Raw genomic sequence first — 16,046 nt, 5'->3', positions numbered from 1 at the left:
GTTCCACTAAACAATGTTGTGCCGATAAACGCATAAAATTTACATTTAGTCTAAATGTTCGACGCTTTTATCACGTTCTAACATTAGAAATTCCATAGGCACGGCCATCAAGCTTGTCTTTTTCTCCTCTCGCTTTACATCTCTCTTTATAGTGTACTCACTATCGGCCCGCCGTCTGGCTTTTCTCATTTCAGCTGACAAAGGTATGCTAGTGAAGCTCGACTTTCGGGACAAGTTCAAGCTCGAAGACAGTCCGGATTGCCGTTTCGATTTCCTCGAGGTACGTGACGGTCAGCACGGCTACTCTAATCTCCTCGGCAACTTCTGCGGCACGAATTTTCCCCCTGAGATCACGTCGAAGACGCGATACCTCTGGCTGCGATTCCACAGCGATGAGAATATCGAGGATAAGGGATTCAAGGCTGTGTGGAGCACGATACCAAGACCGACCTACCGTAAGTCTCAGTCATAAAATCTTCGGATTTTTCTCTCTTAATTTTCTAATTTTCTTTCTAAATTTAATTTTGATTAAAATGTTGAACTGATAATTTCTAAATCTCCGAATGAAACATGAGCAAGCAAACAGGTAATAAAGTCGCGGCATTGAAAAAAAAACATTTTATTTTAGTAAATGCATCTATTTTGTGCTTATCTATAAAATAAACATATCAGTAACTGAACATGATATCTATATCTGAACACGTACACAAAATTATTAATCTCAAATGCTTTTTTTATTATAACATCAAAATTTAATTGTAAAAATATTTAAAGATTACAATTAAATTATAATATTATGAAAAAAAGCATTTAAAATTAAGTTTTTGTGTATTCCGATATAGATACATGTCACTGGTACGTTTACATTACATTTGAAAAAAAATCAACATATTTTAATAAGAAAAATCGATTATCCATACAATTTGCTTTGGTCTCAAATTTTATGGATAGGGTAAACCCGATATATACGCCGTGCGAGGATTTACGCCGCAGAAGTCAGAAAAAATAGAAGTGAAACTATTTTCTCGCAACCACTCTGTTACATGCCTTTATGTTATATTAGTATTGTGTTGTGATTTCAGTTTTTTACTGTTAATATTTATAAAATTATTGTAAATTAAATCGATTTATCACTGTAAGTAGCGCAATCATAAGTTATCTACATAAAATGATTATTGTAGGAAATGTAAAAGGCTTCGTGGTTATTTCGTGGTATATAAGTGTAGAGGATTAGTAAAGGATAGAGTATATCAAAATACAAGTGTTTAGCTCTTGTATTCTTTGTTTAGTTTATTAATAATATCTCGTATATCCCATCTGTTTGGGGTATACGGCGTTTTTAGCGCGTGGGATTTATGCCGTAGCACAGACGCTCTATTATTTATTTACAAATATAAAAGTAAATAATAATACGTGATAATACATCCTTTACAATACATTAATCATAACATTCATGTATGTATATACTTATGTATGTACTTATTTTTAATCTGTATAATAATACGTTCTTCATTTATTTATTAATGAGTAAATTCAAATTACATTGTCAATTCATGTGTTATTCACTATTATTATTTACATTATTTGTATATTTTTCGAGTCATTTATCCCACTCATGAGTAGCCGTATAACCCACCTTTATTTTTATAAGGCAAAAATGCAAAGGGTTTAAAGAAATTTCTTTTTTAATATAAAAAGTAAATACTTTGGATTCCTAATATTGTTTTATAACAGTAAACAGTATAAAGTTTTTACTGACATAGTTCATTTAACTTAAACTTAATAGATGATATCTGATAAATTAAGTTTTTAATAGGTGCGGCGTATATACCGAGTTTACCCTACCTTCTTCTCTCGGCATGCGCCAGAAATTTGTCTTGGGGTTGTGTGGGTTTCCTCTAACTCTGATCTACTGCCGGCTGAATCTTCTCCTCGGATGTGAGATATATCCTTTCGGCGCGTAAACCATGGATTAGTTAAACCGATCGATAACGAACACGAGATCTCGCTCTAGCTCTTCCGTATTTCACACTTGTGTTCGCATGATTCTCACGTACTCGGGCAGAGAGAACTTGTTGCTGAAATAATTAGTCCGACACAATGATAATTGAAACTAATTTGTCGTCTGTTAATCTGATTTATAATGATATATAATGATTGAATTGGACACGATACAAAAGCACAAGTGGCCATTCATCGTGAGGACTACATCTTATTCAGGATTAACGAGAGAATCTAGAAAAGATGAGGAAAAAAATGATTTCTAAATAAAAGTTGAACTCAATATACATTTAATATATAGTAGATACCGAAAAAGAAAAAGTACGACATAAAAAATCTACCTTATTATTAATATGTACTAATATTACACGTACTATTGTTTTTAATTAAGTTCTTAATTAACTGGAGTTCTTATTTAACTAAACTGTACTGAGCGGGTGTAATTTCTCTCCGTGCTATAAAGTGACGTGCTAAACACTCAAAGAAAATGGAGCTAACGTGACGAGCATGATTAGTAATTCCGGGCTGTATATACTCCAATCACAAATAATCGAGGATCTTCGTCGTTTGTCCTTCGGAAAATTACGAGACACGAGAGAAATAGATGGTCCAACGGTAGCGAGCGTCGTGCAACCGCAACCGAGGTCAAAATTAATTCATAGTCAACCGTTAGCAGAACGAAGGGAGGACTATGAATAGCCGGAGTGCGCGATCACGGTGCCTCTGGCTTTAACCGTGCGATCCTTAGATCGATGCACAAAATGAAGAGTAGAGACGGATGCGACCAGCGAGATTAAACATTGAAATTTTTATCTCGCCGCGTGATTAATTAACTCATTCGCCGTTGAAATTGAAACTTCAATATTGAAACATCTAGTACCGTGAAAGCTGTTTGTTTAGTTAAGGTGTGCTCTTATTAGTATATATTCAATTTTTAATTAAGAAAAAAATTGTTGAAATACGTCAAATACATCAAATATTGAAGCACTTTATTAAGCATTTTTCATTTTCTGTACTTCTAAAAGTTAATAATTATTTTAAAAAAAGGGAAAGCGACGAATGATTCAAATATAAGAACGTATTTTTTAATTACATTGTGTGATTTTCTTCGCATTTGCGCTAAATGAATTGATCTAATTATAAGAATACAAAATAATGTACCAACAATGTCTTCCACGCTTTTATGTCAGTTTAATGATTATTTTTAAATAGTTTATTTGACTGATTTTAGTCCTTAATTTTCATTCTTATAATTATATTATCTATTCCTCTTCCCCTATCTATTCACATCCGTCATAAAATGATTAATTTTTTATTAATTTTGTCATCTCCGAACTGATACATTTAATTTCATGTTGTTACAATTTTTCTATGCGGAAATATTTATAGTTATATTTTACGTGAATAAGGGACTACCATAACTAGTCGGCAGGGAATGGAAAGTTACTTTTTAAAAGTAACTAGTTATCGTTACTCGTTACCGAGTTAAAAAAATAACTAGTTACCGTTATTAGTTACTGATTTTTAAAAATAACTCGTTACCGTTATTTAAAAAGTATTCGATTCGTTACTTTTCCGTTTTTAATGCTTACTTTTTTAATGCTGAAACAAGATCAATCTAAATAATTTAAGATGCAATTTTTTGTTTTAATATTAATAAAAGCAATACAATAATGACACTAGACTGATATATAAAAATACAACTAGGAAAATGAAGGCCTTTTCGATATGAACTAGAGCTTCCACCTTCGTGCTTAATATTTTGAAATAAATTTATATATACATATAAATTTATATATAAATTTATATATACATATCCAATTTTACAAACTACGTGCCAATTAAATTTTCAATCTTGAAACGCAATTCAACTGATATTTTTCACAATAAATTTTTTAAAATATTTTAAGATGTATATATAAAGTAAAAATATTTTATTAAATTACTTGTCAATTTAATTTGTGGTATTGATTGACTTATGGCATTTTTAAGATGTCATAAACCAATTACAGAACCATATTAATATTTTAAGATATTAGTTAAAACAGTCTTAAAATAAGAGTTAACTATGTGAATACTAGCTTAAAACTGAAGATGAGTATACATACGAAAATTTTGTCATAAATGCAAAAGTAACGATAAAAGTAACTGTATAATTCGTTACCGTTACCTAAAAAATGTAACTACGTTACCGTTATAGTTACCAAAAAAAAAGTAACTGTAACGGTAACGGCGTTACAAGTAACGAGTTACTTCCAATCCCTGCTAGTCGGGCATACGCGCGGTTTATATCACTTGCGGTGCGTAGTAAAAGCGCATTATGCGCGTAAAATAACGTAACTTATTTTATTTATTATTTATAATTGAGAAATTGTTTTTAAATCTTAAGTCGACAAAAAATTGACTCAAAATGGTGAAATAAATATAGATTTTTTATGCTGTTTATCCTGCACACGAATATATTGTTCTGCATATAAGATAAAATACTGCAAAGTGCTAAAATATAAATTATTCTAAAAATTATATATTAACGTTTTAAAATTAATATATTAATTAATAAGATAATTTTCATTACATATTGTGACAATTTATGAAACGCAATAATCTAAACAGATACAACAAGTCAATAACAGATTGATTTAACGTCAAAATGATATTTAAAAAAATAAATCGTGACTAATTGAAAAGTAACTTTTAAATAATTATTTTGAATTCCATTTTGATGCTATGGTGACTTTTTGTTCTGCTTAAGAAGCTTTTAAATTTTGTATTTGCTTATTTCATTAATACACTAAATAAATCTTTATTGTGGAGGTTGAACATTATAATAGTGGTGAAATAATAGGCAAAAATACAAATTCGAAATAGATGAGCGTTGACATGCGAGCCTAGGGAAAGTAGAACTGTAATAGATGTGATTCACAGCGGGCGTACCACCGGAACCAGAACCGTGCATATTTAACGTGACGGGTATGCAGGTGATAATTAATAGCGACAACGTCAAAGACAAGAGCGCCCAGGCCGGGAAAGAGGGATACCCGTTGGATTGCCTGTGGAACATTCAAGTGAAGGTGGGCTGGAAGGTAAAAGCATTTCTTCTTCTATATCACTGGATTACTGGAGGTACATCATATCGTTGTCGAAAATTTAATATCGACGAGTTGAAGCATATATAAAGCGTTTCCTCGCAATACTTACTCCACCGTCATATAACGTTACGATCCTTATTTGATCCAAGCGCACTTTACGAACGGGCGTTCAATCGATACGAATGTTTGTTATTGGCCTGCAGCAACGTGATTTCAAACGGCGTTTCGCTCAAAGTAACACGTTTCTGAATGATTTACAATAGCTCTTTGCCGCCGTGGCGCGGAAATAACGGAGCGGTTTTATGCAAATACTTTGTCTGCGATACATCCGTTACAAAATTTACATAGCGGCTCTGATAACGGCATCTGCTTCAACACAGAAGAATCTTTTAGTTCACAAAACTTTATTATTAAAATTGTTAATGAAGCTAATATATCTTGCAAACTATGTACAAAGTCCATTCTTCTCCAATACGCGCGACAAAATCCAAGGTGGCGACGGTGTCACACGTTCTCACGCGTATTTCTTACAAAAGCCGTGATATTCCCAAAGAAGTTTCAGCAACGTCGCAATCGAGCTGTCCGCTCTATTATTACGTTCAAGGAATTTTACACGGGTAATTACCTCTCGCATTTTCTCGTCTTTTCCTGCCCCTTTTCCCTTTCCCGTTTGTTTACCGATTTGTCTCGTGCGCGCGATTCTACAGTTTTAATCTAAAGTTCTGTGCCGCGATGGCAAACTATAGCGTGTCGCTTAATTGTGTTGCGGGAATTTTTCAAACTCGATCTCGGCGGCTGCCCATCTGCAGGGGTAGCCGAGGCGACGCAATGAGCGTGCATTTAGGAAAATGAAAACGCACGTGCAATTTTCAGATCCAGCTGGTTCTAGACAATTTCAGCCTGCAGCATCCGAACGAGTGCGAGGCCAACTTTGTAGACATATTTATTAAGGACGAAAAGGACATACCTTCTAGGGTGAAGCAATTCTGTGGCAGTATCGCCGACACCGTCGTCGTTGCGAGCAATATCGCCCATTTAAGGTTCTACGCGGAGCCGAAGGGTATCAACAGCACCTTCGAGGCGGTGATGACCGCCGTCAGGGACAAGGGGAACGAGAAATGTGAGTTTATGCAAAAATACAATTATATATATATATATATATATATATATATATATTTCCAGCCAAATGCATTCTCGAAATGACGAGCTTAAAAGCAAGAGCGTAAATAGACTTGTAGCCATTAAAGCTCAGCGTTAACGTCATCATAACATGCACATAATTAGAATGCTATACTCAAAATTTATTATGAATCGTAAAGTATACAGTGTGAAACGCGAAATTATGACGCAGCATAATAATCGATTCATACTACGTGTCATCATAACATGTGTAACTATCGCGAACAGTGTTATTCGATGGATTTATATACATATGTATGTGAGATTTTACATGTCATTTAATTTAGCATAATACAATTTTACAAGAAAGATTTGTGCGTGACAGGCAAAATTTAAATATCAAATGATACTAAAATAAATAGCATATTGACTATGAGTAATGCACACATTATGGGTTTCATGAAATTAATGAAATATTTACATTTATGCTTTATAATTATTCATTATTAAAAGATAATACCTTTTGACTAATTACTAATTACCTGATTTCGTCGGAAGTTATTTGTATACATAAATAATTCTGTAATAATAAACTAAATTAATTATCAACTAATTAATTACTGTTTCAATAGTAGTTAATAGTTATTTACAAGAATAAAATAAATATTTAAGTATTTTTATATAAAAAAGGGACATAAATTAGAAAAAAAATGAATCACTATTGAAAGAAAATATGAAATTTTCTCTAGGAAAAAAATTTATTCTCTAAAATTTTTAAATAATCTAGAAATTAAGGTCCGTTGTTCTTGAACCATGTTCTATCATGCGAGAATATTCTGGCAGTTTTTAACAATGAGATAGTATAACGTCAATTTGCTTTTGGCAGTTCGAACTGTACAACCAACCTATCGTTGTGGTTGCGATAACAACGTGGAAATTTTCTACATGGCACTCCAGAAATATCTGCTACAGTTTCACAAAATTTTTTTCCCATGTGTGTGTCCAACTCATACTCTATATGGATTTTTATTTTACTGTCTCCCGAATTGCACAGTTAGCAATGCGGCCAACTTTTATTTCGAATTAACAAGCCATACTGTTAATCCCGGCAGGTGACAGAATCGCTTAAAAAATATTTTAAACACAGCTACATTTTTCTTGTTGTCAATTATTTACAGCTATCCATTTCTAAAACAATGCAAAAAGTTTCTAAAATATAGCTTAGTTAAAAAGTACAAATTAAAATCAATACGTTTTATATATTTTAATTCGATTTTTTTTTATTTTAACACTTACGCCTTTAAAATAAGTTTTTGCTTTTAAAATAAGTGCTTTATGCGCCAGTCGACGAATTTCTAAAGAGGCAAGGAAAATTGGATTATTACAAGACAAAGGCTTGCATTTTCGCGTTTTAGCCTATAATTATATGTATGCCCCATTCAATAAGCATCTTACGCTCAAGCGAGGAGTTGGGGGATAATCGTTGGGTAAAGGAATCAAATTTCAAATTAATAGCGGCGCACTTGTCTGAATGTTAAATGAGGTGGCCCGCAGAATCGCAGTTACGTGTGCGGAATTCACACCGGTTCCTAGTGTGGCACGAGAAGAATTTCCGGCTTTCCACACCTGCCGCCAACGCGGAACTAATATCTTGCTCGCGACTACACACTCCAACACACCACCGCCGTCGAAGGATAAGACCTTAGGCTACAATTTTCCTATGCGAATTAAGAGTCGACTATCACGGCTATTTCACGGTAGCACGTCTCGGCAGAAGAGTATTTAAGCTCGCTATAAATTTAGTAGGAAATTTTACATATCTCACGCATATTAACGTTACGTATTATATGCACGTGGTGGAAACCACTGCGAGATTATCGTACTATAGCGAAGATTAATTTTAGCCATAATTAAAATCTAATGTTTAACGCGCGCATGCGGATAAAATTAAATATCGGGCAAAAAATCTGTAAATCTATAAATCAAAGAGAATATTGGAAATTTTTTTGGACATATTTCTATACGCACAGATATTTTTTTATTCGTTCGATAATATCTGCAACGTCCCTGTTTTTTTTTGTTTTTGCAGCATGCAGGGACGACGAGTACGATTGTGAGGATGCGACGTGCATCGCCGCGGAATTGGAGTGCAACAAGAAGATTAACTGCCGGTTCAAGTGGGACGAAGAAGAAGTGAAGTGCGATGTGAGTTTTAGCTTTGTCAAAATTCAATACGTCCGTTCGATGGCCTAACGAAATGCTGTCCCAATTCCCGGATTTCGACCATTTCCGGCACGTCGCAGCCATAGGGGTCGCATCCTTCCGTGCATACTGCTCCCGCCCGTTCCCAGCCCCTTCCTACTCACCACAGATTTTCTACCGCTTGTTCTACAGGTTTTCATCTTCCCATAAACAGTAAACTGCGAAAGTTAAATCGCGCGAAAACAGCGCGCAAGCTCGCAAAAGCGTGAGATTAATTTAGACTGCGAGATATAAAGGTAACTTATGGTATCTCCGACATCTCAAATTAAGAGTTACGAAGTTCCTGAAAATGATTTAACTATTAAGCTACCAAGAAGACAAATTTTAGGGGAGAGAAAGTCTGTGTTTCTTAAGTGTTAATATTATATTACCGTCCGGAGTATAAATAAAAGAATTTAAAGCGTGCAATCACGATTGTCGGGCTATTTGCGCCTCCGAATAATGTTACCACGATGTTTGCCGCGAGTCTAGTAACATCTTTTGTTGACGCGCTAAAACCATTCGCGTACATCCTCGTTTTGTTACCCACGAAGGTGCGCCCAATATTACAGCAAGAACGATACGTCGCTCGTCGTCTTAATTGCCCTCCGAGCTTCCACTTTACTTGCTCCTGATCTTCCAGGTTAATTAATTTATTCGAGGGAAGTTTTATGGGCCCCCTCTAGTTTAACTGGCTCGGCGAACAAGGCATCTCGGAACTCGTAATCTTGGAGCGGCAATTTGCTTCTTCTAATTGCGAGCAAAATCAGTTTTATAGGCCGCTTTTGTCTTTTCGCGTGGATCTATTTGCTTTGCCTTTCGAGCTGCTTTTACATTGTATTATTATTAAATGCTACATCCTGTTGTATTTCCATTTCGGCGCTATTAATTACCGTTTGTCAAGCGAAAAGTCGCAAGAACACCCGATGAAACGATGTTATTAATAATTAGTCCGATTATTGCATATAATTAATACAGCATCTCTAAAATTGCAATTTTTACTTGCACTTGATGTGGAAATTAAACTTTTTAAAGAACTTGATTCTCGAGATAGCCTATGAGGAGACACTGCGGAAGGCACGATTACACCTTCACGGTGCAAATGGCAGTCTCTTTAGAACACGGTGAGCAGTTCGTGATCTAACGATAAACGTTAAGAGTACTCCGTCTCGAGAACTTTGTAGTCTTTTAGCCGGGATTATCTACGGCTTTCGGAAAGCTCATTTCACATCGTCTTGCTTGGGGTTTCAGGATATGAAACCTTGCGGCGCGGCGCGTTGATGAGACGTAATCATTCGACCGATCTTTTTATACTTCGTATGTCTTCGTTTTAATTCAAAGTGGAAAAAGCTGTAAAAGGACGTCCGTGACACTCGTGACATATCGGTCCGACGATAACTTTATAAAGTAATTTCACTTGGCACCGCTAAATAAAATTGAAGCCGGTTAACGGGGAGAACATTAATTATCTTGTTAAGTTAAAGTTTAAATGACACATTAAGATGGAGCCCGCGTAAATTATGTCGGCAAAAACCCGCGATCATTATACTTATTTCACAATTATGCGTTATTTCTCTAAATTACAAGCAACGAAGACGGATATGCCGTAAAATCGGATATCCCGCTTAAAATACTTATCGTCGATGTACGGAGATTAATGAAGATTTGTATTCAAGATTTGTGTATAATTTCGCCGTATGAACCGGCGCGGTGGCGTTAAGCAGCGTCGCGGAACAACGTATTAGCCGTATTCCTCGAGATTTACAGTCTCTTATTTGTTAGTGCCAAACCACGAATCCGGCATGCACGACCCCCACAAGGGGGGGGGGGGGTCGTCTCTCTGCGACTTAATCGTCCTTCAACTCCGCAAAACGTCCCGTGTCTCGCGCATCCCCCTCTCCCAGTCGCGCCGCTCCCGTCCTCTCCCGCTCCCTGCCTGTAGCACCGGGCTAATTAATTTATTCGAATGAAGTTTTGCAACGGGCGCGGCCCACTTCTCCGGCTCGGGGTTTCCCGCGAGTCTCTCCCTCGAGGCTGCGCAATTCCAAGGGCGCGCTCTCCCCCTCGGTGATATTCGGATGTGTGCCCCGACGGTTATACGGGTGGGTGTTTCCGGTTCCGGGACGTACAATACTACGCGCTTTTGGCAGTCTACCAGAACAAGGCAACGGCGAAACGACGGCGCACGATGCCGCCGACGGGATATTAATCTAACGGCGAATAATGCTCCTCTGATATTGCCGCACACGACTGCATCGATGTTACCCTCATGTTTTTATCTCAATCATTTCGGACTGAATGCGAAATTTAAATCGCGCGGAGTGGATGGAAGTGACGTACAAAATTGAACAAATCGTGGACGATTTTTCAGAATAACAATTCTGAAAAATTGTTTCGTGTCAAAACGTAATTATTATATAATTATTAATTATTGTGTTATTAATCTAGAAAACAATGTAATGTGAGTGATATAAATTATATTTTTTTCTTAACTAATTTTAAAGCTGAAGTAAATAAATTCCATTCTTTTTTTACTAAATAATTTATGTATATACATATACATATATGTATATATATATATATATATCCTATACAATATATATAAAATATATACTGTAATATAAATTATATTATATATACAATATACTATTTTTACTTACTTATTTAGAAAAATTGTAAAAATATAAATTTTTCACAAATTATATCTTTATAGATTAAATTGATTTGAAAATGATGTAATATAGAAAAAATTCATTATTGTCCATTATTGTTGATATTACAAATATCTATTAAATTGAACAGTTATTGCCCTTTAAAAAGCGTAACTGTTATATGCTCACAACGAGAAAGTATTTCCTGTATACAATTTTTGCGTCAAACGCGATTTTGATTCAATAAATTTATTATTTCTATGTACTCTCTGAAAATGCGCTATCAACGACAATTGCTTGTCGAAATCTATTGGTAATTTGAAGCTTGTTAAACGCATTTGATTTTCGCGCAAATAAAAAATTATTATTTTGATTTTTTACCCGCGGGGATGAATCACGAGAAGATTTAATTATAAATATTGGAAAAATATATTAACCGTAAAAATGCCAGTTCCGTGGTGCAATTTAAAAAATATTTAATCTTTACATACTTAGAACAATTATGTTTCTTTATGTTTGAAATAATTAACATAATACTTGTTGACATAATAATGTTGTTTGAAAATTATTATTATTATCTATTGATTCGACAAAATGTGATAATTCTGATCTGTTTTCAATAATTTGCCTATTTTAAACACATATGCTTGTTCATGCTCTAAATTTGATGCCGCAGATAATTTCAATTCGCGCAAAATACGATTGTAACTAAATGGCCGACTATTAATATCTTCTACTGTGACGAACAATACGCGCTTTGCCGCTCTGTTAGTTGAAAATAAACGTTCTCACTCGCTTGTCAGTCGCAACATAGTAGTGAATTTATCGCGATGGAGTGATGTCTGTTTGCCGCGTCAACACGTACGTTCGAATGCGTCACTTTATCGAATAAATCGAAAATGAACAACGTGCCATATTGAATTAATTTGACAATTATTAATTGTTGTGTCTCTCTTCCATATGCGATAAAAATATCTTACTTTTTATTAAGAAAATATTAGTCTAATGGAAGTTGCTATAAGGATATTTAGAGAGCGCTTTACTTTTTAAAAATTATTTTTTCTAATAAAATACAAATTAATAGCTTGTACTGCACGGACTAATTACACAGCACATGAATATATTTTTAAATAAATTAAAGTTTTAGTTTTTTAAATTGTGTATGCGCAAAAGTTATATATCACCCTTATTACTTGTTTTTATTTTATAATGTTTATAAATATAAGAGATTTTACACTTCTTTATTTTACATTGCGAAAAATTAAATGAAAGAAAAACAATAACACAATTATAATTACTTCACATTACAGATTCGAATCAATCACATTTCAAATTCTAGATTAATTATCAAGTTCACATTTTAAATTTATCTAAGGCTTAAAATATGTGTTTGATAATTACACCAGAATTTGTAACGTAATTGATTTGAATCTCTAATGTAAGGTAATTATAATTGCATTATCGCTCCCTTATTTAATTTTTTTCTGTTGAGCAGTGTAAAATGAAATGCTCGCAGAAAAGGAATTTGAAGTTATAATATTCCTACCTTTGCGCTAATATTGCATTTGCTTTCGCATCGCCGCTAAATGAGCGCGTCCTTGTGAAAATACTTGAAAAAGATCAGCGCCCGTGAAACGGACCGGAATTAAATCTCATTTCTTCGTGCCGATTCCGATTCTTCCACTAACGGATGCAACTTCGTTCCCGGGATTGTTTTAATGCCCGAGCATCAAAAACAGATACTTAAAGAATCTTCGTGCCGAGGGTTTTGTGCATTTCGCGTCGCCATCACCAATTGTTTTCTCAAAAGATTTTAAATTAGATATCAAATAAATGCATGAATTTAGAATTTCCTTATCAGTGCATCAGTAAATTTGTATTGATTCAAAGAATAGAAACGTTATCTGCACAATATGAATAATTTTGTTTGACGCGTTTTGCGCCCAAGTCGTGTCATTGTTTAACTCGCGTTCGTATTCCGAAAATGAATTCGGCAGTTAGCAGTACTCAGATGGACAAAAACGACACTCTAGTCGGTTTACATATTCTTGCTCGACCCAAGTTACGAATAAGTTCCTTCCCAAAGGAAAGCTATTTCTCTCTCTAAGTAATTACATCGCGCGACGCTCCGCGAGAAGATGCATGTAACTTCGAAAATATTTATCTCCGTGAATTATTCCGCAATTGAATGTAATGAATGCTATGCGGTGAACGGCTCTACTCGTAATAATCAACAATTGTGATATATACCTCTAAGGCAATGCTACGACGATTGTGCAATGTGGAATTTTTTTTAGACTTCAAAAACTGAACGCGCAAAAACGAGATTACGACAAAATTAAAAGTAGATTCGTGCATTTCAGCGTTACACGCCGTCACACCGTAATTTAATTCAGCCGTGCACAAAACGGCGATTAATTAAATTAAAGACTGTAATAGTCAAAAATGCCATCCCGCCTGTGCATTCTCGCACTCGAACCGTGCCCCGACCGCCGACACTTTCATACGGCTAGTTACGCATTTTTTTTTTTTTAATAAATGTAATCCTATCCACCAGCGAATGTGTCTGCCGCAAAAGAGTAACGTGATCCGTTTGAACATGCGTATATACGATGATTATTCCACGATATTTAAAATCTTTATATTGCGTTTCACGTTACATATATTTTCAGTTTTACTTTTATCATTAATTCCAGTTTTCCGCATCTCGCGAAAAGCTAGACATGATATCTGTTCGTTGCGTTTCAGAATTCACGAGGGCTTTGGTTAAATTTTTGCGGTAGATGGGTTTACAATTTTATTTGTTCCTTGCAAAAATCGTTATATCAAAGTATTGTACATGCAAGACATTATGACATCAGAACAGTATAATATTCTACTTGTCTGTAAGAATACTAAGCTAATTTCGCCGTCAGGAATCGAAACGGTATATATTGTGGTGCTTTTTCTAACCGAAAGTATGAGCGCCTGGGATTATATGCGAAATGACTCTAACTTTTTACCTTCTCAGCTTCTTCGTGAATCTTTTAAAGAGTTACCTAAGAATTATATATGGGATAATCCCGGAGAGACGAGATCTGTATATTAGCTCAGGCAGGAGTTTTACAATGAGGTATTGCACATCCAAAAATAATATATAATTGAAAGATTTTAAAAATTTATATTATTATTAAGAATTTATGTATTTATTTAATAGATAATTTAATTGTTTTTAATACAAAAACTCATTTTTAAGAATGAATAAAAATGAAAATATATTTTATACATGTATACAGTACCAAATAAACAAATGCGCGTTTTGAATTTTTTATTACATTTTATTTTCTTGTAAAAATATCGATGCTGTTATTTAGGAGTACAACCTACGCATACTGAGAAAATTTAATTGTAAAAAACAAAATTTAATTGTGAGAAACATAAAATAAAAAAAATCATTATTAAAAACTGGTATTTTTTAAATTATATTTTACTAATTTTTTTTGTTTGCTTCTATATAGACTTAAATCAGTAAAAAAGCAATTATAATATAAAAATAATTGCTATTATTGATATTTCATCTGGCTACTGCTAGCTTTTGATCACAGCGTTATATTTATTCTACATATTACCAATTATTTTATCCTTATCAAAATAAAAAATTATGAATTTAAAAAATATCGCTGGGTATACTTTTATATCATAAAAATTGCTTTAAAATATTACTAATTTAATACCATAACGTATTATAAAAATGTATTATATACCGTCGAATAATGTGGATTATACAGATTGAACAAAATAAAACCGTGCATTTTTTGTTCGCTACTGCAGATATGTACACCTATGATTACATAACAAATAAATAAAAACGATTAAGTAAATATATAGCGCGAAAATTGTAATCACGCGGATTCGTTTGGAATATCAATTTGGCCGTCGTTTCCGATAAATCGTTCGGAGATACGTACGCCGGTTGGTTGACAGTAAACCAAAGACGAAGTACAGCTACGATAACGCCGTCGTCCGCGTGCGAGAACTCGACCGCGAAATTGCTCGTACGGACGAAACGCGCGACAAAATCGCGACCTATACGCTCGCGCGGCGCACGAGAAAGCGCCGGGTTCCATCCAATTTTATACCAATGTGTAGCGGAAGGGAGATTCGTTCCCTTTATCGCGCGGCAGCATCGTAATAGTTGAAAGTACGCGTCGTGTGATGCAAGCAACGTGAATCGCGAAGAAGGAAATACCGCATGCGTTAGTAGGAAAAATGATACGAAAGTTCAGAGAGGATGATCATATTTCAGAGTCTCAGAACTACGAGAATCAATGTCAGAATACGACGCGGGAACAGTAGGAAGATATCACGTGTTCGGACATATTGTATGAACCCTCGTTATAAAGAGACTTATGCAACAACTTTATGAACGATTGTGTAACGTTATAAAGTACCATTAGACTATTAGATCATATGAGAGAGAGATACGTATATATTGCAGTGAAAGCAATATATTTAACGCCGATTTATTTGTGTCCTAAGAAAAACGTTATGTTAACTAGATGCATGTATAAACTTTAATACCAAATTACAGTGACAAGAGTATAAAAATATATTCTGAACATGTCAAGCAGATTTTTGTTTATTTCGATATTTTACAGCTAATATAATTAAGGCTATCAAATATTAGCTATAAAATATCGAAATAATAAAAAATTCTGTTTGATATGTTCAGAATATATTTTTATACGTCTTGTTACTGTATTTGGTAGTGTAATTTGTGCATACGTTTAGTTAACATAATTATACACGGAGAGAATTTTTTTTTAAATCTACCTTGCAAATCATGTTAATTGTGGGACAGAATAGTATTTAGGCAAATTTTACTGTACACTACAATAAATTTTACAGTAGTAAAATACAGTAAAATTTATTGTAGTGCACAGCAAAATTTGCCTAAATACTACAT

The 16,046-nt window shown here is 34.3% G+C and overlaps 1 protein-coding gene across 1 annotated transcript in view; it reads left to right on the top strand.

Annotated features, from left to right (window-relative positions):
* Positions 1 to 16,046, top strand: part of LOC105451836 — a 130,194-nt gene that overhangs the window by 93,775 nt on the left and 20,373 nt on the right. Inside the window, exons 4-7 of the mRNA XM_011692526.1 lie at positions 195 to 455; positions 4,927 to 5,084; positions 5,964 to 6,210; positions 8,299 to 8,414. Of these exons, the coding sequence (XP_011690828.1) occupies positions 195 to 455; positions 4,927 to 5,084; positions 5,964 to 6,210; positions 8,299 to 8,414 (782 nt within the window). The remainder of the gene's footprint in view (positions 1 to 194; positions 456 to 4,926; positions 5,085 to 5,963; positions 6,211 to 8,298; positions 8,415 to 16,046) is intronic.

Source organism: Wasmannia auropunctata, unplaced genomic scaffold (assembly GCF_000956235.1).
Source record: "Wasmannia auropunctata unplaced genomic scaffold, wasmannia.A_1.0 LD336043.1, whole genome shotgun sequence".
In the NCBI taxonomy this organism is placed as follows: Eukaryota; Metazoa; Arthropoda; class Insecta; order Hymenoptera; family Formicidae; genus Wasmannia; species Wasmannia auropunctata.
The sequence above is the reverse complement of the archived record's forward strand: the minus strand, read 5'-3'. Positions and strand labels throughout refer to the sequence as shown.